The 25,959-nt window shown below is 44.7% G+C and overlaps 1 protein-coding gene across 1 annotated transcript; it reads right to left on the minus strand.

Moving 5' to 3' along the window:
- Window positions 1–7,092: 7,092 nt before the first annotated feature.
- Window positions 7,093–25,902, minus strand: Ubr7 (ubiquitin protein ligase E3 component n-recognin 7). The gene is made up of 11 exons (XM_075948288.1): window positions 25,697–25,902; window positions 23,066–23,199; window positions 22,575–22,635; window positions 21,022–21,117; window positions 17,662–17,715; window positions 17,132–17,237; window positions 15,320–15,528; window positions 14,085–14,234; window positions 13,383–13,545; window positions 11,425–11,486; window positions 7,093–9,112 (listed from the first exon to the last, which is right to left on the minus strand). The coding sequence occupies exons 1-11, from the start codon at window positions 25,844–25,846 to the stop codon at window positions 9,020–9,022; spliced, it is 1,278 nt and encodes a 425-aa protein (XP_075804403.1). The 5' UTR covers window positions 25,847–25,902; the 3' UTR covers window positions 7,093–9,019.
- Between the last annotated feature and the right edge of the window lie 57 nt (window positions 25,903–25,959).

Consider the following 25,959-nt stretch of genomic DNA (forward strand, 5'->3'; position numbering starts at 1 on the left):
CTCGGTAGGCAAGGAAGGCAGGGAGGGTCTCATCTAGAGGAAAGCAAACTGAGTATTGTAGTCATATTAATTTGGCCAGTAGTTCTAAGCAGTAGCTAAGAAGTATATTTAGGTGGAAACTCAGGAAGAATGGTCCACATACATATACTGCATGACTAAGGGGAACACTGGAAGGAAGATGAAAGATAAGGGGGAGGACCCTGGAGGACCCCACCTTCCTAGGTCCTTTAAAGGAGACTCGCTGGCCCAGGGCCCCTACAAGCAGAAAGGAAACCTGCAGTGTGGTACTCAGAAGGCCCAGCCAAGGGAGCTACAGGAAATGTGGTCCTCAGAATAAAAGTGCATTGTGAAGAAGAGAAAATGAGAAATACATAGATGTATGTGACAGTTCTCGAGTGCTTACAGGACTACCACTGAAAGGGACACTGGTGCTACAAGGTAGTGAGCCCCCATGTCAGTGCTAGCAGTTGAGCCTGGGTCCTCTGAAATAGTAGCCAGTGCCCTTAACCACCACGCCATCTGTTCACTTAAGAGTTCTTCCTTCTCCATACTAATTTCTTCAAGTTCAGAAGTCAGCAATTTTTCCTTCCTTCTAAAATGGTTTTCATTTCTGTTTTTTTGTTTTGTTTTGTTTTGTTTTGTTTCGAGGGTATGGCAGGGGCTGGAGAGAGGCTCAAAGGTTGAGAGCACTGGCTGTTCTTCCATAGGTTCTGAGTTCAATTCCCAGCAACCACATGGGCTCACAGCCATCTGTAATGAGATCTGGTGTCCTCTTCTGGTGTGTAGGCATAGGATGCAGGCAGAATATTGTATGCATAATAAATAAATATCCCGAACCTTGGGGGAAAAATATTGGCAGACTTGTGATACCCAGAAACTAGTATTCCACAGCATTCCAAGAATGGGGTATCCCTGCACCTTGGAGGGGTACTATAGATGTCTTATTTAGTGACCATGCAATGGCCACTGATTGTCAGCTCTTTGAGAATTATGGATCTCTGTAGCAACTGACAGCAACCCTCATCTATGACCAGAAGCCTAAGTACTTGAGAGGCAATTTGCCAGGCACACCATGTTACTACTGCCCGTCTACCACTGTTCCTTGTCCCAGATGCCTGGCACATCACTGGTCCAGTTTCCAGACTACCATCCCCTACTACAATTACGTGAGACCCTTGGTAATTTCTAGGGTTTGGGTCCCTTTGCTTAGTCCTCCTATCCAGATTGCCAGTAGCTTGAAGCATTTCCTGGCTACCCCCATGGACCACATGCACAAGGTACCCAGACTCCTCTCCCCAAGTTTTCTTGTAGTTTACACTACTCATGCAGATTTGAGAGGTGTGTTCTGACAGAAAGGGTAAAAGTAGGTTGCAGGGTTCTGCCTTCTCATCTGCCAAACATATTAACTACCCAACATTCCCAATGGCCTGACACTGATCGTGTCATTGGGATTTCTTTTTTTTTTTTTTTTTTCGGTTTTTCGAGACAGGGTTTCTCTGTGGTTTTGGAGCCTGTCCTGGAACTAGCTCTTGTAGACCAGGCTGGTCTCGAACTCACAGAGATTCGCCTGCCTCTGCCTCCCGAGTGCTGGGATTAAAGGCGTGCGCCACCACCGCCCGGCATCGTTGGGATTTCTTAGGAGCCCTGGCCAGTCTTAACGTTCCAGCCTGACCACTCCCTCGGGCATACGATGCTTGTCTTCCTGTGAAGTCTCCCCAGTAGCCTTAGCCACATCCTGTGGACAGCCTCGGATTTAGGATTCTAGTGACATCTCAAAACAGTGGGGAACTATGAAGCCTGGTGTGCAAGTATGCTAGTGACCGCTGCTGGCTTGTGGTAGAGCTTGGGAGGAAGGGGAGGCCAGGATGCTCTGGCAGAAGAGCCTCCATAGGTAAGGTTCATCAGAGAACCCTTATGGGACACTTTCTCTGTAGCGTACTGATCATGCTGCCTAGGGCAAAGCACCCAACCCCAGCTTCCTCATCCCCAATGTGATTTACTTAATAAGCACTGGTTATAGACTTGACATGTGGGTCTCACCCTTCAGCTCACCCTTCATGATAAACCATCTTTTCCCTGCCCTCAGGAGAAGGGGACCCTGTTGCACTCTCCTGAAATTCCTCACTGTGCAGTCTCTCCAGCTACATAAATATCTTCCATTTCTGGAATATTCTATTTGATATAATGTTTCCCAGATGTCTGCGGTGAAAACAACTGTTCTTCCCGTTTTTCTGTTTTCTGATAGACCTACCAAAGACTCTGGGGATTCCCCAATTAGTCAGCGAGTAATGACCCCAGCGAGGTCCTAGAGTCTCGTGCCCCTCCTCAGTGTATCTGGTATTATGTTCTTAGCACCCTGTGGTCAGCCCCTGTGCTTGTCATCCTTGCTCTCCTGAAGTCCTGGGTTCAGGGAAAATGCTCTATCCTTCCTACCCCACCTCAGCCTCCCAGGCCTCTCCAGCCTAACTGAGGTAACAGTCTTATGTCTCACTTCCCAGCGCTCTCTGGGAAGTGGACTTGCTTTTTTTTAAAAAAAAAAACTTATTTATTTATTTATTATGTATACAATATTCTTTCTGCGTGTATGCCTGAAGGCCAGAAGAGGGCACCAGACCTCATTACAGATGGTTGTGAGCCACCATGTGGTTGCTGGGAATTGAACTCAGGACCTTTGGAAGAGCAGGCAACGCTCTTAACCGCTGAGCCATCTCTCCAGCCCCCAGGAAGTGGACTTTCTTATACTGACTGGGATGCAGGAAGGGCATCAGGTGGTGGCTGGCCCCTAATCCCACACCTTGTAGTTGTCCTCCTTACTTACAGTCACCTCCCCCACCCTGCCACCTCCTTCACACACTGAAGGCCTGGCTTCAGCCTCTCTCATGTCCTCCCATTCCAAGCCCTGATGGCCACAGCGGGAACAGCCATTTCCCCAAGGGCTCCACCTTGACCTGTTCGCTCCCTCCTACTCCCAGCCCACTTGTCTTAGGTAGGGTTTCTATTGCTGGGAAGAGACACATGACCATCGCAACTCTTAAAAAGGAAAACATTTAATTGGGTTGGCTTACATTTTCAGAGGGTTAGTCCATTATCATCATGGGGCAACGTGGTGCTGGAGAAATAGCCAAGTGTCCGACATCTTGGCTTGCAGGCAACAAGAAGTAAACTGTCTCACTGGGTGTGGCTTGAGCATATATGGGACCTCAAAGCCCGCCTCCACAGTGACACACTTCCTCCAACACGCCATACCTCCTAATACTGCCACTTCCTTTTGGGGCCATTTTCTTTCACCACACCATGCCCTCCTCCTGTTAGTGATGCCTTCTCAAGTTCTCCGTTTAATACTCCCCTTTAACTTCTGTGGAGCTGACTTCCATCCTCTTCCTGTCCCCTCCAGGACAGCCCACCCAGAGCTGTCAGTCACTTCCTGTCTCTGGCCTTTGAGCTGCAAGTGATTGACAACATCTGTCTCATGTGCTGAACTCAGCTATGGGAGACTGAAGAAAGCCCCACAGCTACGACGTCACCCAACCCAGAGCAACTTCAGAGATCTTCTCCTGTGTAGCCTCCAGCTCAGTCATCCCCTGACCTTTGCAGGAGACAGATGCCTTTCTGGGTCTGGAGCCAGCCCCGTCTTCTTCCAGGGCATCCCCTCTGATGCACTCCAGCCGTCTGCTCACAGTTCCTGCTTCTCTTGGTTCCCATGAGTCCTGCAGCTGCCTTCCCCTCGCGCCTCCACAGCTCCTCAATGTCACTGTGATCACCTGTGCCCTGCACCCCACCTCTCTCATCTGTCCTCTGCCCTACCACACTTCCATCCCCTGCCACTAGGGAGCCCTCCTGCCCTGAGCACCGTGCCATCTTCCCCTCACTAGCTAGGGAGGCTCTGCCAGCGGGTCTTATCTGGAGCTTTAGAGCAGGTCCACGACCCGGAGAAGGCTACCTCATCCAGTCAGCTTCCTCAGAGAACATGGAGGCCCATCTGTCTTAGCTCTTAGTCTTATTCGTCAGTTTAGAGATTATCGAATCTCTTTTTTTTTTAATTTATTTATTTATTAAGGATTTCTGCCTCCTCCCCGCCACCGCCTCCCATTTCCCTCCCCCTCCCCCGATAAAGTCCCCCTCCCTCATCTGCTCGAAGAGCAATCAGGGTTCCTTGACCTGTGGGAAGTCCAAGGACTGCCCACCTCTATCCAGGTCTCGTAAGGTAAGCGTCCAAACTGCCTAGGCTCCCCCAAAGCCAGTACGTGCAGTAGGATCAAAAACCCACTGCGATTGTTCTTGAGTTCTCAATATTCCTCATTGTCTGCTATGTTCAGCGAGTCCGGTTTTATCCCATGCTTTTTCAGACCCAGGCCAGCTGGCCTTGGTGAGTTCCCCATAGAACATCCCCATTGTCTCAGTGTGTGGGTGTACCCCTCGCGATCCTGAGTTCCTTGCTCGTGCTCCGTCTCCTTCTGCTCCTGATTTGGACCTTGAGATTTCTGTCCCGTGCTCCTCTGTCTCTGTCTCCTTTCATCGCCTGATGAAGGTTAATATTCAGGAGGATGCCTATGTGTTTGTCTTTGGATTCACCTTCTTATTTAGCTTCTCTGAGATTATCGAATCTCAATAGTCCTGTTCCCTCTTACCTCCGCCTGCCACCAGACACCTTGACGCCCACAGCTCTGTGGCACTGCCCTGCTTTCCTTCCCCAGCCTGCCTCTAGCACCCATGTTGGTGTTGGTTGTCTGGCGTCTACCCAGGCCCTTTCATCCTCACTTTTCATGTGGCTCAATATGGGCTAGAGGCTCCTCATTTCAACGGCTTCAACGACCATGGAGGCTGCTACCTACAAATTCTATCCCGCCTCAACCTGTGCCCTTAAACCCTATTAGGGCTGGGGAGATGGCTCAGTGGTTAAGAGCACTGACTGTTCATGGCAGCTCACAACTGTCTATAATTCCAGTTCCAGGGGACCCAACACCCATGGCAAAACACAAATACACATAAAATAAATAAATTTTGGTCAAAGACTTTGTTAGGGTCTTTATCCCATCTTATACCCAAGAGTCAACAGCCCCTTGTGAGTCATGATGTGGCCTCTGGCTTAGCCCCCACCAGGTACTTGAGTTGACAGTCATTTCAGCAGTCCTCAGGGGCCATAGCCTTCTGTGAGTCCCTTCCCTTGCTCTGCGGAGTGACAGCTGTGGTCAGAGAAGCCACAGTTCTGCAGGTGAGGAGTCTCCCAAGACATGGGAGGTCTGTAAAGAAACTGTTACCCTGTAGGTGGCCCTTCGGGTCATTTGAAAACACTGTGTGCTTCTTGTGCCTTTGCATGGTAGAGTGGTGACGACATCAGCGACCCTCACTTTCAGGGAATAGTTGTGGACACCCTTCCTTCCAATTGTGTCACCTAGACAGCATCCCCCAGTCACTGAACTGATTTCCTTTCAGGCCCTCTGACACTTTGCTCCCTGGGCCGTGGTAGAAGAACAGGACATTGCTCACTTGCTCTCTACCAGGTACCCAGTCCAAAGCACAACCATGAGGGCATAGACACCCCAGTGGGACATGCGAAACTGGGCATAGGGGCTGTCGCGGCCAGGGTCCTGGGGTGATTGCCCAGTGGGACATGCGAAACTCGGCACAGGGGCTGTCGCGGCCAGGATCCTGGGGTGATTGCCCAGCCCCTCCAGGAAATTCCTCCCCCTCGGGACTGTGGAGGGCAGTTAATCTCTGTATCCAGACTTCACTCCTGCATCCTCCCCTCTGTGGAGGAGCTAGCTCGGGCTTCTTTCCTCCTTGGGGTGCCTGGCCTATCTATTTCCTCCGGGGCCCCAGGCTCTCTGCTCCCTGCTCTAGTTGAGATCTTGTGAGGCTGCACCTGAGCTGTGAGCTCTAGGCTCTGCAGCAGGCTGTTTCCATTTCCTGTCAAGCTGGTTGATGGAAAGCAGCGACCCTTTCCTCTCACCCTCTCTGATCCTCAGCCCTGCCACCCTCCTGCCATCTGCCTTGTCTGTTCTGTGAGGTTTGAACATTGAGCTTTCCTGTGAGATCACCTCCTGTCTCTGGATATAACACGGGGAAGCTGGGCTGTAACCAGGCTTTCTATGAGGTTTAGAAAAACTTCCTTGGGTTAGATGTTGGAAAAGAATCAAATCTTTTATGTCAGTCTAAGTTCATCTTCTAGCAACTGGAGAGATGGCTCAGAGGTTAAGAGCACTGGCTCCTCCTCTTTTAGAGGATCCGGGTTCAATTCCCAGCATCCACATGGCAGCTCACAGCTGTCTGTAACTCCAGTCCCAGAGAATCTGACACCTTTACACCAATGCGCATGAAATAAAGTTAAATAAATTATTTTTTTTTAAAAAGTTCATCTTCTAAACCAAGGGAGTGTGCCCTCATGTTTTGGTTAGAAGCAGAAATCAAGCTGGAACTGAACTGGAAGCTGCCGCGTGGCAGCTATTACAGTGCCCGGGGCTGCTATGGTGTTTTCTGGTGAAAACGGGTCATCAAGTCTCAGCTTCAAGGTGACATGGCTCCCGGGAATTCTTCCAGGGTGGGTCCCCAGACAGCACTGGCCTTCCATAGGCCTGCTAGACCACTTCTTCGACTTGCCCCTTTTGTACCACCAGGGTCCTCTAAGGGACAAGAACCAGTTTTCCTGGCACCGAGGACGCTTTCTTCAGGGTTTTAGCTATAGAAGCAGCTCACCTAACTTGCCATGGGGCACATCACTCTCCCTGTCTTTCTCTTTGGCAGGCCCGTCACTGAACTTGGACCTATGCTAGCAGCCCCAGCAATCCTCCTTCCCACCACTGCTGTGCTCCAGACATGTGAGTACAACCATTCTTAGATTTGGGGATTTGAACTTGGATCATACTTGGGCAGCAAACTCTCTTGACCCAGGACCAATTTTATAGACTAGCAGACACAGAATGAACTGCCTCCAGCTTTGAACCACGGCCCAGGGTAGGAAAGCTGTGAACAGACACTTGGGCTCAGTTTCTTACCACCAGCAGATGGAGGCCAGGTAGATTTAAACAGGACCAGAAAGAGTCAAAATAAAACAAAACAAAAATAAAACAGGATCAAGAACAATCAGAAAATCAATAATTTTTAAATTGGTTTAATTTGGACTTTACAGAAACCTGATTGAAATATGTTAAGTCCAGTAGTAATTTCTACAAAAATGTACATACAATGCCAGAATTCCTTAAAAGTAACTAGTATCACATTTTTGTTTTGCATAAAACATGCATTAATATCATCTGCCACATGTTAGCCCAAGCCATCTCTATGAGAAGAGACAGGCCAAGTCAGTAAGAAACTAGTTGTGAACAGGTACAAAAAGAGGTTTTCTGGTTAAGTGGAGAGCCTTTCCTAGACAAGCCGTCTGAACTGCTGCTGCTCACTAATACTGCTGCCGAGCCATGGTTCTGACCTGCCACAGGCAGACAGCAATTTTTGGTAGTAAATAGGACATCTGGGAAGATACAAATTTTGAGGACATGATGGAACATGGAAAGTGCAAAATATCCTCAAACTTAGAAGATGCCCAGGCTGTAGGCACCTGAGGTTTTTAACTGAGCCCTCTCTAGGAGGCTAGCTCAGTGCACACAGGCATTGCCTCCAGCCAGGAACCTTCCAGCTCTGCACAACAAGCTTCACAGGACCTGTCACTAGGGGGCTGCAGGCTACAGCACAGGGGCCATGCCATTTCCTGAGGCTTTATTTGTAGGCCCCTTCATCTTGTCCAGGAATTAGCGAGCATTCATGCATACAACTGCTGCACACACAAAAAAATATCCATACTACTATGTGACCCAAAATGCCTTTAATGTACCTCACAGTGTGCTACGGAAGACCTTGTTCCTCTCAGGTGTGTGTGTGTGGGGGGGGGACTTTGCAGATCAAAAGATGTCTTCCACATAGACTGTGAAAAGATTTCACAGCACCTGAAAGGCTTCCCCCAAACACAGAGTTTTATACAACGATCTATGTGAGGATTTTCAGACTTCATTCAGGAGGGAAGTAGCTGTGCACACTGTTTCCATACAAAAACTTGACATGTGTGCAGCTGAGGGCTTTGTCTGGAATCTTCTTCAGTCTCTTTTCCAGGACAGTGTCACCGCCCCACTCACCAACACTAAGGTCAGTCAGTGTCTTCGCCTTCAGCACAGATTCAAGGGGAAAAATAACTTAACACAGAACAGTATCAAAATAGGTCCATTTTTTAATACATGCTTCTGCATATCCCTGATAATGTAAGAAAGCAGAGGACTCGGTAAAGCACCCACATGTCACGGGGTGGGATCTGGTCATTTTAGGCAGCAGCAAAGGGACTCAGATAAGGGTGGATTCCCTGTAAGCCCTCCAGCATTCCAGTACTAACGCTGATGTCTGAGCCAAAAGAACGCTGGTGAAACTTGACTCTAAATTCCTCAGCGACATTCAGAACAAAGGCTTGCTTCCTCAGTCTCACCACGAGTAAACCTCCCTGCCTATGGCAGACAGACACCACAGCAGCCCTAGTGCTCTCAAGGCTGGTCCAGAGAAAGTTCCCAAATCCCTTCAAGCCCCAACCAAACCTCAGGAAGCAGAACAGGCTTGAGGAAGCTGGGACCCAAGGCACCGTGATCATGGGGGCAGAGGGGATGGTCCCCCAAGCAAGTTCAGGCTAACAGGAAGAGAACCTGCAAGAGAGAGAGGACCCAGAAGGCAACAGCTCTGTTGACACATATTTGAGTCATAGAAAAATTGCTAAAAAAGAAACCAATTTGCTTTCCCAAGATCAAATCAAACTTCTTAAAACATAAGCAAAAACCCTGGGTATCCCGAATAGGAAGGCTGAAGTCTGTGGAATGAGGTGCGTTTAGCTGAGTCATCGAGGACGCTTGTTGAGACACGGTGGCTACTGTTAAGGAGAAGGGAGCTTGAGGTCACAGGAAGATGGGAAGGGGACCAAGTGTGACACAGGTCTCTTTACTCCGGAGCAGGGGCATTTCCACGGATCTGAGTGAGGACGCACGCGCTCCCTCTAGCTGCAGTAATACTGCAGCCCGTCCACTCTCCTCCTCTTTTTAGACTGAAATTCTTCAAAGAACTGTTGAATGTCCTCTCTCTTAACAACCTGTTGATGAAAAGCCAAGGTTTGAGAGGGAGCACGTTCTGCAGCAGCGACAAAAGGTCAAGAGCACTCACAAACAAGCCAAATAACCCACTGGCTAATTCCAGAGCCAGCGGCCTGGTCACAGTCTGCAATCCTAGTGCAGGAAGAAAGTCACAAATTCAAGGCCAGCCTGGGCTACATAATGAAACCCAGTTTCAAAAACTACAAAAAGAAAAGAAAAGAGAATTGCAGAGGATTACTTGTGGATAAGCTCACTGCCATTGGAAACCATGTTGTCCACACCTAAGCTAGCAAGTGTCAGAGCGGAAAACACAGTATGCTATGCAGTGATCTCACAGGCTGTCACAGACAAGTGACAGACTTACAACTTGAAGTAGTCATTACTGTGTCCACTGCTTTCCTTGCACAGCAGTGGGTCAAATCCCCAGTCGAACCACATGGGTCAGAAGCCTCTGGTCTTAGTGAGCAGACAGCAGCATCTGTTTACAGACATGCGCACTGAGGCCATGGATGACCATTCAGTCACACACCCAGGCAGCAGAACAGAATGACTCAGAACTCAGCTTGCACTACCTACCCCAGCATCTCCACATGTAAAATAATAAAAGCAGCACCCACCTAACAGGGCAACTTGACGATCAGCTGACCTATAGTCTATGAATCTCCTGGTACATTCTTTTTTTTTTTTTAAATCTTTTTTTTTTTATTGAGAAAATGATAAAAAAAAAACCAAGTTTCCACCTCCTCCCAGCCTCCCATTTTCCTCCCTCCTGGTACATTCTTAATAATAATCAGCTGAGCCATGACAGAGCCCTGGCACACATGACCTGAGACCTAAGGTCATCACTGCACGTGCTCGTTAGCACAGCTTTCCTTCAGGTCTGCTCAACTCTAGGTTTGTGCTTTGTTTTATTTGATGCTGGGTCTCACTATGTAACCCTGGGTGGCTCAGAAAAGAAATAGATGCCCTGCTTCTGCCTCCCAAATGCTGAGAATAAAGGTGTTGTACCACTGTGCCTAGCTTGGAATTGTGCTTTCTTCTGCACTGATATCTTTAAAAAAGAAAGGGAGGGAGGAAGGGAGAGAGGAAAACTTGTGTATCTTGAGTCTAAAATTAAAGATGATTGCTATTGCTGTATCAACAGAAAAAATGGTTGATAAAAAAAAATCCTCAAAACCCAAGTCATGTTCTGGAGGCACTACTTTAAGTAATGGGCAATGGATTTAAAGCATCAAATACAAAGATGTCTGTAATGCTAACAAAATAAAAAATAAGACCAAGGAAAAACACAGATCAAAATAAGGTAAACTGGGACAACCCAGCTCTGCTTCTACTGCAGCCATCACAAGACTGCGTTTTCTTAGTCTATTTTTAAATACAAAGTAACACATATGCTTCTTGGTAGAAGGATGGATGGTGGGGCAAGGAGGCTGAGGGACAGAAGAGAGTGCTCCAACACATATGAGCAGAAGGATCTGTCCTAACCTAGGGTTACAAACAGTGACAACAAGCTGTGAAAGAGAATATTATATTCAGGCAGTGATGGTGTACACCTCTGATCACAGCACTTGGGAGGCAGAGGCAGGTGGATCTTTGAGTTCAAAGCCAGCCTAATCTACGGAGCAAGTTCCAGGACAGCTAGAACTACACTAGAAACAACCTAAAAAAAGAAAAAAAAGGAAAAAGAAAGAAAAAAGAAAATATTATCTATCCTCTAGTACTGCAGTCCTTCCTGCTCTGCTTGTCGGCACTGGGTTACAGGCGTGTGCAATCATGCCAGCTTTTCACTAAGTTTTGGGTCTTAGCTCAGGTCCATGAGAGCTGCAGAGCACGAGTTCTTACCTGCTAAGCAGTCTTCACAGTCCCTCTAATATGATTTTTATATAAATTTTATTTTAAGATTTATTATATATACCGTGTTCTGCCTGAATGTATGCCTGCAGGCCAGAAGAGGGCACCAGATCTCATTACAGGTGTTTGTGAGCACATGTAGTTGCTGGGAATTGAACTTAGGACTTTTGGAAGAGCAGCCAGTGCTCTTAACCTCTGAGCCATTTCTCTAGCCCCTAATATGATTTTAAAACCGCATGATAAAATTAGTAAAGAACACGGCAACCACAAACTACACCAGGGTGAGGTTGTGAGAATCTGGAGAATGCACAGGTTACACAGGAGGCTAACGCCCCAATGGACCCATGAGACAGCTCAGTTCTAGCAGAAAGAAGCTCAAGTAGAGACTAAGGCAAAGAAAGAAAACACTGTAACCCACGGGATGTGGACAAGCAGGGCTACGATTAAGGCTCTTACATACCGTGCCTTCATCAGCAAATCTCTTCAGATAGTCTTTAAGTTCCGTCTTCAAATCATTGTACTCTAAATCAAAACAACAAAAAGTTCAGACAGGCCTTACACTTTTAAAACAAAACATCTGCCATTGATATGCCAAGTTCATTAACAGTCTACACCAATGTTTTTAATTAAAACCCAGAGAAACTTGTTTCCCACTTAACTCTGGCCTTCCTTCATTTTGCTATCTGGGTCTTTACATTTAACAAAAACAAACACAGGCGGTGGTGGCGCACACCTTTAGTCCCAGCATTCCGGAGGCAGAGACAAATGGATCTCTGTGAGTTTGAGGCCAGCCTGGTCTACAGATTTAGTTCCAGGACAAGCAGGGCTGTTGTACAGAGAAACCCTGCCTTGAAAAACCAAACAACAAACACAACCGGAAATAGCCTCTCTCCACTCAGACTTCGGTAGGGCTTCCTGTTTCTCAGCAATCTAGGCCCTCAAGTAACCTTGGGCCCACCAGACAGGTTTAAACCACGCCTCACTGAAATTTGCATAGATTCCATAGATTCACACAGCTGAGGAATTTCTTCAACACCCCTATCACTGAAAAACTTTTAGTCAGGGTCTCAAGGTCTCTATCCTTCTCTCTGTCTCTCTCTTGCTCACACATACACACATAAATACACCCAAAGAACAGTGATACATGCATATGAAAATATAATGAAGCCTAATGTTTGTCTACTAAGAAAACGCAACAGTCTTTAGTCTAATAAAGGCAAAAAAATTAACTGATCACAAAAGAGAAATGATGGATGTTATAAAAAGGACCCAAGGTCATGGACTCAAGTGGAAAGTGGCTGAGACTGAAACACTGACCTCACCAGAGCTGCTGGACTTAGGGGTATCTTCTCCCCTTCTAGCAGCTTCCTGTGAACCATTCAAGCAACCCTGAGAGACCTCTCAAAAAGCTGTCGTGCTTCCCAAGTTCAGATACAATGCTCAATGAAAATTACTTTGAAAGGATGAAACACTCTCCTATTATTCTGTATTCAGGTATCTACCCTTAATTAAAATAATACATGCTGCAGTTTGTTCTTTTCTCTCTTTTTTGAGACAGTCTCTACATAGCCCTGGCTATCCTGGAGCTCACTGTGTAGACCAGGCTGGCCTCAAACTCAGAGACCCTCCTGCTTTATCCCCCCCCCTCAAATGCTGGGATTAAAGGTGTACCAGCACAACCTTTGGCAACCCTTTGGCATAATGTCAGAGGGATAGCAAGCAATCTCCATTAGCCATGACACCCCACTGGGCCATATCTGGCCTAGCTCTCAAGTTTTTATTCAGTTCCTAATCCATCCTTTGTGTTACAGATACCTTTTGTGAATCTTGTCTGAGAGTTTCCCATAGATACAAAGCATATTCAAAATTTTCTTTAGAGCCCAGCGGTGATGGCTCAAGCCTTTAATCCCAGCACTCAGGAGGCAAAGGCAGGCCAGCCTGGTCTATAAGAGCTAGTTCCAGGACAGGCTCCAAAAGCTACAGAAAAACCCTGTCTCAAAAAACCTTGGTTTAAGAGGAAATCTCATGAATCAGTTATCTGCACCTGGCATTTTATTTTCGGAAACTTCATTCAGATTGTTTTAAGCATATGGAAATCTGCTTGATAAGTATAAATATAGCAAAAAATAAAAATGCAAAGAGGCGAAGGGAAAAGTGCTTCAATTTACAGAGACTGAGCCCCCTGAAGCACAGAGGCTAAGTTCACTCTCAAGTATCTCTGAGTCTTCATTTCACAGACCCGCATGAACACACACATCGGCACCACATTACCTGTGATCTTAAGCATTATTCTAGCACGAAATGCTAGTGAGCCATTGGTGATAGCAGCAGACTACTATTGTTGATGCACAGTTAGAGCAGATGTTTACTACCTTAGACATTCTCCTGCTCAGTGCAGGACACTATAAACGTACTCACCGCAGATGAGCTCCACTTGCTGGACTCTGTTCATGCTGCTCAGGGTGTCCATCAAAGGGTCCCGTCTCTCGGTGGCCTGCTCACTCTTGCCTTTGTTCTCATAAGCCAAAACTGTATCATACTCATCTGTCAGGAACAGGACATCTAGTTCTCCATACATTTTCTTAAAAAGAAAAAGAAAGAAAGAAAGAAAGAAAGAAAGAAAGAAAGAAAGAAAGAAAGAAAGAAAGAAAATCAGTTTCCCTATTAGAACATCATTTTCAGAAAGTCAGATTCAGGAGAATAACAATTTTATTCATTTTTGAATTCACACCTAGAAAATTGTGAGTTTTGAAGTTGCCTGACAAATTTATACTTTAGGCTCAGATCTTTTTCAGAAATCTTCCAACTTCCACAAGAGATTTGGTCTATGCAGTCTGAATGAGCCACCATGAGACGAGAACTGAACCCGGGTCCTCTGAGAGAGCAGTAAGCACTCTTGCCCCCTCTCTCTCCAGTCACAGAATTGGTGTTATCTACTAACACTTGGTAGAAAGTATCACATAATTCCGATTTTCCTCTACAAGAACTTGTTCTACAAGTGTGGCTTTATATATATATATTTGGTCCATAGGAAATTCGGCGTCCCTGGACTCCTCTATAAATCCATGAATAAACTGTGTGGTGCATAATCTGAGAAACCAAGTGGAACCAGACACTCACCATACAATCTTGGCAGGTGCACAGCCTGCTGCGCCAGTTCAGGGGCCAATAGGTAGCAACATCCTTCTTCACAAACTGACTGGCTTGAAGCTCCTGAAGTCTGCAGCCAGACTGCAGCTCAGTTTTGGTTTTTTCATTCTTAAAAACGGTCTGAAATAAAATTGAGTTCTGGAGTGTGAATTTTTGTATTTTGTTTTTTGAGACAGGGTTTCTCTGTGTAACAGCCCTAGCTGTCCTGAACAAGCTCTTGTAGACCAGGCTGGTCTCAAACTCAGAGATCTGCCTGTCTCTGCTTCCTGAGTGCTGGGATTAAAGGTGTGCACTATCATCGCCCAGCTGAGTTTTTGTATTTTTAAGTTTGAAAAAAATTTTTATTTGCATGTGTATAAGTGTTTGCCTGCATGTGTGTCTGTGTACTTGTGCGTGCCTGGTGCCCATGGAAGCTAGAAAAGGACATTTGATTATTCCCTGGAACTGGATTTGCAGACAATTGTAAGCAATATGTGAGCTCTGGAAGTTGAAACCCAGGTCTTCTGGAACAGCAGCCATCACTTTTAACCAGCCGTGTGTTTTTCTGTGTGCACAGGTGCACACACGCATAAGGAAGGCCATGCACATTCAAGTGTCTTCCCCAATCAACGTCTCCATTTTTTAGTTTTTGAATTAGGGTCTCTCACTGATTGGCTAGAATGCCTGTCAGTCGACTCCAGGGATAATCTCATCTCCAGCTTCCCAGCACTGGGATTCAGGTGCATTCTGTACCAGGCTTTGCTGTCCTTTGAGACAGGGTATCACTATGCAGCTTGGGTTAATCTAGAACTCGCTATGTAGATTAGGCCAGCTTCAAACTCACAGAGATCTTCCTGCCTCTGTCTCCTAAGTGCTAGGATCAAAGATGTGTGCCATCATGCCCAGTATGGCTATTTTTTGTTTCTGGAACCAGGGTTTCTCTGTAGCTTTGGAGCCTGTCCTGGAACTCACTCTGTAGACAAGGCTGACCTCAAACTCACAGAGATCCACCAGCCTCTGCCTCCCAAGTGCTGGGTTTAAAGGCGTTATGTGGTATTAGAGATCTAAAGTCCTCACGGTTATATGCAATCAACTCTCCAATTGAGCCACCTCCACCCTTCTTTCGTCATCCCAGAGGATCAAACGCAGGGCGGTCACTCTGCTGATCATGCTACCACCCTGGCCCTTAGTTTCACTTTGAATGTGGCTTGAATTCCATACACTACCTGGCAGTCAGACTCAGAACTAGAGCTGGTACATGGCTCATTATTCTGCTCAGCTTTAACTTCCTTGCCAGCATCCTTTCCATGCTCTGAAACATCCTCTTTTTGGGTGTTATCTTGGTGACTTCCATTTTCAGACTTGATAACCTCCTGACCGCCCACGCCATCAACATTCAGCAACAGTCCGTCATCTTCAGCAGACACTCTGGTGACTGTAGGTCCAACAAAACAAACACAGCACAGCTGTTGGCCTCTCAGATCAAGAAATCACATTCTGCTAAAATATCTGGACTAGTCTCCGTAATAACCAGGGAATTAGCACTACTTTTTAACATTATGCCTGCCTAATCCAAATCAATGGTTCATTAAAAAATACTAGTCACTACATAAGAACTTTAAGGAATACACTATAGAAGGACTAACTAAAGAAACTAAAAACAAAAAAAGACAGCTCTGGAAAACAAAAGTGTTTAATTGGGAAGAGGGAGTCAGAAAGGATGGGTCTAGAGAGATGGTAAAGGAGCTAATGGTGGGTAATGGGCTTGCAATCTAGGTTAAAGCATCTGATAGGGAAGAGGAAAACTAAGAAAACATGAAAGCCAGCCGGTGGTGGCGCACACCTTTAATCCCAGCACTCGGGAAGCAGAGGCAGGCGGATCTCTATGAGTTCGAGACCAGCCTGGTCTACAAGAGCTAGTTCCAGGACAGGCTCCAAAACCACAGAGAAACCATGTCTCGAAAAACCAAAAAAAGAAAAAAGAAAGAAAACATGAAGACAGAGAGTTTGAGGTCAGCCTGGGTGACAGAGACCCTACCCTGAAAAAACAGACAGGGCTGAGGATCGGCCAGAGGACACATCTTACCTAGCATGTGTGAGGGTCTGGATTTGCAAAACTAACAACTAAACAATCAAAAGCAAAAAAGAAATCCCGATGGGCAAAACCTATAGCTCTAGTGTCTGCAGGAACTGAGCTATATTCTGAAGGAGAAAGAACAGAAAGAGCTGTGACTGTGTCAGCCAGTGTAGGAAGAGAGCACAGGCACAGGTATGCTGCTTATAGCTTCTATGATCAAAATCCTTGAAGGTGAGGACTAGAAATTTAGATGGCACACCAGTAAAATGTGTTATGTATCACACTGACGACCCCCACCCTGATGGCTTTTGCTTCTATTCCATTTCTTAGTATGTAACCCACATAATATGCTGTTTTGCCATTTGCTACAGGTGGGATACATATACTTCACAAAATCCATATGCTAAAAGTCAACCAGTGCAGTATCAAAAGATAGGGCCTCTAGAAGGTGATTAGGGCCAGGAGGTGGTGGTGCATGTCATTAATCCCAGCACTCGGAAGGCAGAGGCAGGTAGTTCCAGGATAGGTAGGGCTAGGACAGCAAGGGCTGTTACACAGCCTTCACATCTGGCACAGACCTTGACTGTAATATTTATCTATTATTGTCAGGTCTAAGGCATCTGTTATAACCCAAGAATTATGATGCCAACCCCTTCAAAACATGTCTTACGTTTAACCGCTTACTTTACTCTATTTTCCCTTCAAGACTCCATGCAAATACTACCTCCCGCACTTTCTCTAACTGGTTGTTATCAATACTCTGCATCCCGGCATTCAGGTTCACATTTAATCCTGGTAGGCTCTCACCCAGTCCAAAAGCAAAGTGTGGAAAAGGAACATAGCTGAATATTTCCTATACCTCCCTAAAGTCCAGTTTAAAAAAGCAGCTAAAAATTCTGATCAAAGACACACATTTCACAAGCACAAATTTTTGTCACATCAACCTCACAGAAACACTTACCTGCCAACTGGCCAGCATAAGCCCACAAGAAAGAACAGCGCTTCATACAAGCCTGGCACACCATCTCTTGGAAATCCCCACTCTCAGGGGGAATGGCACCAAGATGCTGTGGATATAGAAAACCAGATGTTTCTTGTGATCTCCAAGTCCCCTAGAATGACTGTTGTTTTATAAACGGACACTGTGAAAGTACACTGATCATATCTCTATCAGAGGAAATGTCAAGTACAACAGAAGAATATTTTTTTGAGACAGGGTCTGGCAGGCTTGGAAGTACTACATAAACCAAACTGGCCTTGAACTCACAGCAATCTGCCTATTTCTGCCTCCTGCATACCAGGATTAAAGATGTGCTCTTTAAGCCAGTGAGCCATTTCCTAAGCCCATTTATTTATTTTTGAGACAAGGTCTCAAATAGCAGAGGGCCTTGAACTCCTGATCTTTCACCTCCCACCCACCAAGTGTTAGAGTGACTGGCATGTCCATCATGTCCCATGGTACACAACTTACAAGGTCAAAGTTTTCCTTACCCTGCCATGGAACCAGTCTTCACAGACCACACACTGAATCATCTCATCTGGAACCTGACAAAAAAAAAAATTGTTAATGATTGTTTTGAATTCTAGGACATGGAAGAAAATCTGGCCCATAGCAGAACTAGAGAGTTGAGTAATTCTCTAGCAGCTCTGTGAGAAACCCATCTGTGTGAGAGCAGTCAAGAGGACAAATCCATTCTCCATGAAGCAGTCTGCAAGCAGTTATCAAAGTTCCTTCCTATCCAACACTAGGAGAATCACACACACACACGCTGTGGGGGATGATTTTCCCTTATCTTAGGCTTTCATACCAGCAGTTAACATCTTAAAATGCTTCTGTCCCTTTACTGTGGTGTTTTCTTAAGAGGCAAAAATAAGTAAATAAATAAATAAGATATTCAATAGAGCAATTTGCTTTTGTTTTTCCTTCTGTCTCTCAAGTTATTGCTTTTTTGGGAGACAGGGAATCTTTTGTTTCAAAAGTACTATAAGGAACATTTTACCCCATCCGTGAAATTACTTAGTTTTAAGAGATATTTATTAAAGATGCTTTTAATTTCCCCTTATATGTAATTTGGTTCAATAATTATGGTCCCAGATGATTAAAAAGTCAGAAAGGTGGAAGTTAATTCCTCTACATACACAAAGTACTTTTGCAGATCAGTAAATATACAAAGAAAGGGCTGGAGAGATGGCTCAGTGGTTAAGAGCACTGGCTGCTCTTCCAGAGGTCCTGAGTTCAATTTCCAGCACCCACATGGTGGCTCAACCATTCCCAATGAAATCTGGTGCCCTCTTCTGGTCTTTAGGCATACATGCAGGGAGAACACTGTATACATAATAAATAAATAAACCTTAAAAGAAATATACAAACAAAACATTAAGGACATAGAAAGCCAATGCAAAGACCATTGCAGATATCCCTCTAACTCATAGCAGCTATGTAATTTCATTCATGACCAGGAAAAAGAATTTTTTTTTTCCCACAAGACAGGGTTTGTGCAACTTTGGCTGTCCTAGAACTTACTCTGTAAACCAGGCTGGCCTCAAACTCACAGTAAATATACAGTGTTCTGCCTGCATGCATGCTTTCATGCCAGAAGAGGGCACCAGATCTCATTACAGATGGTTGTGAACCACCATGTGGTTGCTGGGAATTGAACTCAGGACTTCTGGAAGAGCAGCCAGTGCTCTCAAACTCTGAGCCATCTCTCCAGCCCCCATAAGATAAATTTTAAAACATTTATTTTTGGTTAAACACTTTTAAAGGAACTAATAATAAACAATTGCCATATAACATAGCCAGATTTTTTTTTTTTTGAGATACATTCTCTCTTTTGTAGCTCTGGCTGTCCTGGAACTCACTCTGTATATAGATCAGGCTGGCCTCTAACTCACAGAGATTTGCTTGCCTCTGATTCCTGAGTACTGGGATTAACGGGTCAACATGGCAAGATTGTAAAGGATTAATAATATGTAGGTTGGTAAGAATGTTAAAAAAAAATGTCAGGAGATTCCGAGTTTGAGGTCAGACAGGGCTACATATATAAGGCAGACCCAGATTCATTTTGCACCAGGATGGCTCTGAAAGCGAAGGAATCTCTCACCCCTCCCAATGCCAAAGAAAAAGCAAAAGCAAAGGCCTTGAAAGCCAAGAAGGCAGTGTTGAAAGGTGTCTAATGTCACAAAAAGATGGGCAAGTTACCCACTTTCCGGGATCCCCACGGCTCCTGAGGCAACCCAAATACCCTCAAAAGACAGGAGAAACAATCTTGACCACTATGCCATCATCAAATTCTTCATGACTACACATTTTTTCTTTTTTAAACATTTATTTATTTATTATGTATACAATATTCTGTCTGTGTGTATGCCTGCAGGCCAGAAGAGGGCACCAGACCTCATTACAGATGGTTGTGAGCCACCATGTGGTTTCTGGGAATTGAACTCATGACCTTACACATTTTTTCCACAAAAAAAAAAAAAAAGGTCCTAGCTGGGCAATGGTGGTGCGTGCCTTTAATTCCAGCACCAGGGAGGCCAGCCTGGTCTATACAGAGAGTTCCAGGACAGCCAGAGCTGTTACAGAGAAACCCTATCTCAACAAAACCATTAAAAAAAAAAAAAAGTCCTGTCTCAAGAAAAAACACACAGAAAAAAATACTACAAAAATATTGCCAATATTTTGGTAGACATGATCCTAATTTTAATTACAAATATCCCTGGACTCACCAACAGCTATGCCTTTATGTAACACCTACAGTGATATATATACACACACACACACACACGAACCTATGGATGTTCACTGAAGGCTTTATAGTGACAATCTAGACAGTGTTGCTCTACTACAAAAGCTAGGCTACCTGACTATGGCAGCTATAAGGCAGACTTGTATTTATTTTCTCCTCTTTTCTTTTTGAGAAAGGGTCTCCCTATGTAGCCGTGGTTGGCCTGGAATTCATGATGTGGGTCAGGCTGACCTTGAACTTATGACTGTGTTCCAGCCTCTACCTCCAGAGTACTAAAACTAAAGGCAAGAGTTACCACACCCAGCTGGATTTGTATCCTGCTTACTGTGGAAGCTGATCCACAATAAACTGGTGAAAAAAGCACTTTGCACTGAATAATTCTGGGATTTTGCTTACACTGTAATTTAAATTTAAAAAGAAGCCTGTTTACATATTTACTTGTGATGGAGGAAGGTCATTGGTTAATAAAGAAACTGCTTGGCCTGATAGGTTAGAATAAAAGTGGGTGGAGTAAACAGAACAGAATGCTGGGAAGAAGGGAAGTGAGCTCAGACGCCATGCCGCTAACTCTCCAGGGCAGATGCGATGGAGCAAGCCACCAGGTCAGACATGCTGAATCTTTTCCGGTAAGACTGGTGCTACACAGATTATTAGCTATGGGTTTAAGCAAGATATGAGAGTTAGCCAGAAGAGGTTAGATAACACAGATTATTAGATATGGGTTAAAGCAAGATATGAGAGTTAGTCAGAAGAGGTTAGATATAATGGGCCAGGCAGTGTTTAAAAGAATACAGTTTCCGTGTAATTATTTCGGGGCATAAGCTAGCCAGGCGGCCGGGAGCTGGGCGGCAGGAAAGCGGCCCGTAGCTCATTACTACATACTTGTTTTACACAGAGGAAAGAAACTAATTTCTTAGAAAATACCTGAGGGTGGAAGAGGCACTTGAGAGAGAGAGAGGCGTTTTGGCCTCAAGAAAGTCCTCTCCAATATTTCATTTCTATGATATTTAAATAAAAAAATACAAAACAACAGTAACAACAAAAACAACAGTTCAATTCTAAAGCAGTTTGAGAGCCACATTTTAAACTTCTGATTCTTTACCTCATCTTCAGGATCAGGATAAGGTCTCTTACAAATGCAGTATAATCCAAAAAAGTTGTCATTGTACTTATTGCAAGAATTTACCTTTGATTTGTCCTGAAAGAGAATACATTTCAGTACATATTATGATCTAATATTAGATACAATCTCATGCATTATAAAAATTGTATTTTTAATAATTCTCTCTGCATTAAGATCTTTCTACAAGCTAGTCATAAACTTTCAAGTCAAAAGTTTATTATTACAGAAATACTTTTTTCAAGCTACAGAGACCAAAAAAACCCCACATTTTCTCTATCCTCTTCACAGCAATTGGGAGATTTATTATTTATTTAATATACTCATATAACAAATGAAATAAAAATCATATACACGGTCAGTTTATTGAACTGACACTGACCTGGGCAGACATTTTCTTTTAATGGTTTTTTGAAAGACATTTTCTCTGTCCTATAACTGACTACATGTAGGCCAGGGTGGCCACGTTTGTCTTCACTTCTTGGTTTTTTTTCGCTTGATAGGGTTTCTCTGTGTAGTCCTGGCTAGTTTGGAACTCACTCTGTAGACCAGGCCTCGAATTCATAGAGATCCACCTGCCTCTGTCTACTGAGTGCCGAGATCAAAGGTGTGTATCACCATCGCCCAGCCTTTTTTTTTTTAAAGATTACTTTTTATTATGGGGCGGAGGGTGGGGGCATGCAGGTATGTGCACAAGTGCAGGTGCCCATGGAGGCTAAAGGAGTTACATCCCCTTGGAGCTGAAGCAATTGAAACCCATCAAAGTTGGGTGCTGGGAATTGAACTCAGGTTCTTTGGAAGATTAGTACATGCCCTCAACTGCTGAGCCATCTCTCCAAACCTCAAGACAGTTCTTTAAATGCAGGTATAAAAGACAAGACTTTTAGGTTATTAGGGGGCAAAAAGGATAAAAACTATCAAAAATTAATCCTAAAGGAGAAAACATGAAGTTTTAGCTATTATTAATGAAAACTGGCATTCTCCTTCTTTTTCTCTTTTATCTGCAATTTTCCTACAACTTTTCTGAAAGCAAAGCTTTAGTTTGCTTTGCAGACAGATTCTTACCGTAGCTCTTCATCCAGCCACATGCTTTGCTCTAAAAGCCTCGGTGTGCATGAATGATCTCAATAAATAAAACTCAATCAGCTTCAAGAACATCTCCTCCCAGACTTTTAATATTAACTGCAATGTATGCTGTAGATTCTCAATGGGCTATTTAGTTTTTCCAAACAAATAAAAGTGAAATGTTCAAGAATAAATATTTTGCTTTTTTACACTTTGGTAAATACCAACCTTAGCTCATTAAGTGCACTTAAAAGAATTATTTCTATTTATGTGTGTGTGTGTGAGTGTGTGTATTCAGGTTTCTACATAATCCAGAAGAGTCGGGTGGATCCCTTGGAGCTGGAGTTACAGGTAGTTGTAGATGCTGGAAACTGAACTGGATCCTTGAAAGAGCAGTCATGCTCTAAGCCGCTGAGCCATCTCTCCAGCCCCTGGTCCCAAGTACATTTGTAATCACAGTGCATACTTACAGGAAATAATTTGCATTCCAAATTTTTAAACTTGCTGTTTCCACAATCACAACGAAAATTTCTATTAAGAAAAGAGGAAGAACATATATTTAAGCTTCCTTTTAAAATTAACACTCTTTTAGTACCAAACACAGCTTCCCTTTCTGACTAGTCTCTAGAATCTAAATGGCCTTTCTGATGTTTGTGTATCTTATTTGAAGTTTTCCAACAAAAGCAACAAAAGACTGTAATTCTGGACACCACTACACATAAAAAAACAAATGTCTTTATCACTCTCTCACACACACAAACAAATGAAATAACAAAAGGAAAAGACAAGTAGTGTGAGCTAGTAACCATAATTAAAATTTAAGTCTTATGGAAAAACCATTCCCTCCCATACTAAATCTTACCAACATGCAATTACTCTGAATAAAAAGCAGGATTAAGTAGGTATTGTGGTTGCAAAAGAATCTAAGCATTTAGAAGGCATTTGGCAAAAACTGCTTTACCTTTTTGTGTATAGTTCAAATAGTTTATGACTTCCATGGCATTCGTAGCTGCAAGCTAGACAAATTCCTGCTGGTTCCTCTCCCTCTGGTGTGCAGGTACTGCAGGCATACAGTGCTTGTCTCTTCACTGAGCCCTGAATGATCAGCCCCCACAAAAAAAAAAAAAAAGGAAAATGTAGTCATACAACAAAGGACCAAAGCACTACTACAAATTCCAGACCTATACTGATGCTTGTTTTTATGTAATTTTTTTCTTTTATAGCAATAAAAAGTTTAAATCTGTGAGTAAGTTGATACTTTTAACCATTTAACACAAGAAAATAAAGGTGAGCTTATATAGGTTTGGGAGAGTAATACATTTTTAATTTTAGAAGATGCTTATAATTCTACCAAAGAGGATAGTCGATCCATAAACATAACTATTTTGATCTGCAGGAGTTGAATGGGAAAACATCTAGGAGAATAGTATAATGATGTCCACTACTTATTGTCAAGTAATGAATAAAAAAGGCAAAATATTCAATAGAGACAAGTGATTAAAAGCAATACATATATGAGTTACAGATATTCATAATACTATTCTTTCAGATTATCTGTAAATTTAAAATATTTAGAAATTAAAAGCTAAAGGAAAAACAGTTAACACTTAGAAATGGTGAGGGGGCACATGCCCCTCCAGAGAGGGGATTTCAAGCACACTTCAACATGCCTGGCTTTTTGTGGTTTGTGGGGATGGGGCAAAGGTCCTCAGGCTTCTGCAGCAAGAGCCCTCTTGCCAGTCCAACTCTACAGATGTCTGTTTTACTTCAACACAAAAACAGCAGGGCCAGTGAGGGAGCTCTATGGGGAATGGTACTGGCTGTGTAGGCCTAGAAGCCAGCATTCCATGTGCAGAGCCCACATAAAGGTGGCGTAGACAACTGATTCCACAAAATTGTTCTCAGATGTCTGCACATGTTCTGTGGTACACATGCCCTCTCCCCCGACACATCAGTGAATCAGCCTGAGGTTAGGGAGACGATTCGGAGATTAAGAGCACATACTGCTCTTGCAGAGAGCTAGCACTGAGTTCCTAGGGTCCATGTTGGGCAGCTCACAACCCCTGGAACTCCAGCTCCAGGGAGATCAGATTCCTCTGGCCTCAAGGGCACCTACACTTGCATATATACCCACACAAATAATTAAAAAATAAATCTTAAAAAAAAATGTCTAGGGCTGGCAGTGGTGACACACACCTTTAATCCCGGAAGGTGGATCTCTAACAGTTCGAGGCCAGCCTGGCCTACATAATGAACTCAGGCTAGTTAGAACCACACATTTTGACTATCTCAAAAAACAGAACGAAAACCCCACAAAAAAACAAAACTTAAGCCAGGCATGATGATGTACACTTGCAATCCCAGCAGTATTTGGGAAGTGAAGGCAGGAGGATCAGGAATTCAGGGCAAGTCTGCTCAACATAATACCCTATCTCCAACAACAAAATTTTTTAGCTAATATATATTTTTAATTTACTTATTTGTAAATAATCTCTGTTTACTTTATGTGCATTGCTGTTTTGTCTGCATGTGTGTCTGTGGAAGGGTGTCAGATCTTGGAGTTACAGACAATTGACTGTTCTAATGTGGGTGCTGGGAATTGAACCCGGGTCCTCTGGAAGAGCACTCTTAACTGCTGAGACATCTCTCCTAGTTAACACATTTTTATGAAGATAATGGTATTAATAAACTGCTCACACCCAGATTTAGGACCTTTCTTTCCTTCTTCCAAGGAAGTGGGAGTGTTTTTTTTTTCATGGTGATCCTTTGATTTAAATGCCAGTGACCATCTGCGACTGTTTCTGGGATGCAAGATTATTCAACAACCAACAATTTTGCAGTCCAAACCCAAGTTGGTTAAGGAAGACAAATAGTATTATGACTTCAGTTCACACCACACAACAACTCGAAAGTTCCTTGCCTCCTTCCCCAGTCCTCCACTCCACCCACGGGCACGGTTGGCCTGTTTCCTTCCACCAATTCTCTTCCCGCTAGTTCCTTCCTACCCACCCTTCTCCACTTTTGTACGTAGATGTACGGGATGCGTCACTAAACATACCACAGGCCCTCCAACTCTTGTTCACAAGACTGTAAAACGCCAAACTGATCCTTTTCTCTCTGGGCTTTCCAGAGTCACCTGATGTTTTGGTTCCGACACCGCACGTACACACGGAACTTAACCGGAAAAACACACCAGCTAGCAGTTAAACTCGACGGCAGCCGTGGAGCAGCCCACCCTCACCGACAGATTTTCAAATTCGGCCCACTTTTCTTTAACGCCGCTTTTCTCCATCTGGCGCCTAATTAACACTCTGCAGGAGTGGGAGAAGTGGGGCGAAGGAGGTCTGGTTTGAAAGGTCACGAGGATGAGCTCGTGGAAAGCAGGCAACCAAGAGGCGACAACGAGGAGGACCGGAGCCTGCAGAGAGCCTCCGGCAGGGCGCAAAGAGAGCCCTACTGGGAACAAGCTGAGGGTGGAAGGGCAGCAGGGTCGGGGGTGTGGGAGCCCGGGGTGGAGGGCAGCCCTGGAGCCGGCCCGGCTGCGGCAGGCGGGAAGCAGGCAGAGCGGCGGGAGCCGCCGGGCCGCGCGCACCTGCGAGTAGGAGCACTTCTCCGAGTCGCTGCCGCCCAGGACGGCGCACGCCTCATTCTCCAGCTCCTCGTCCTCCTCGAGCACGTCCACCAGCGACACAACGGGCTCCAGCTCCGCCTGGCAGCCGGCGGGGCTCTCGGCTCCGGCCATCCTCAACTGTCACGGAGCTCCGCTGCGCGGCCCAGGCGGAGGCGGGAAAAGTGAGCGCCAGGGGCGGCGTGAGAAGGCGGGGCCTGAGCGCCAGGCAGCCAATCCCAAAGAAG

The sequence above is a fragment of the Microtus pennsylvanicus genome, chromosome 14 (genome assembly GCF_037038515.1).
Source record: "Microtus pennsylvanicus isolate mMicPen1 chromosome 14, mMicPen1.hap1, whole genome shotgun sequence".
Classification (NCBI taxonomy): Eukaryota; Metazoa; Chordata; class Mammalia; order Rodentia; family Cricetidae; genus Microtus; species Microtus pennsylvanicus.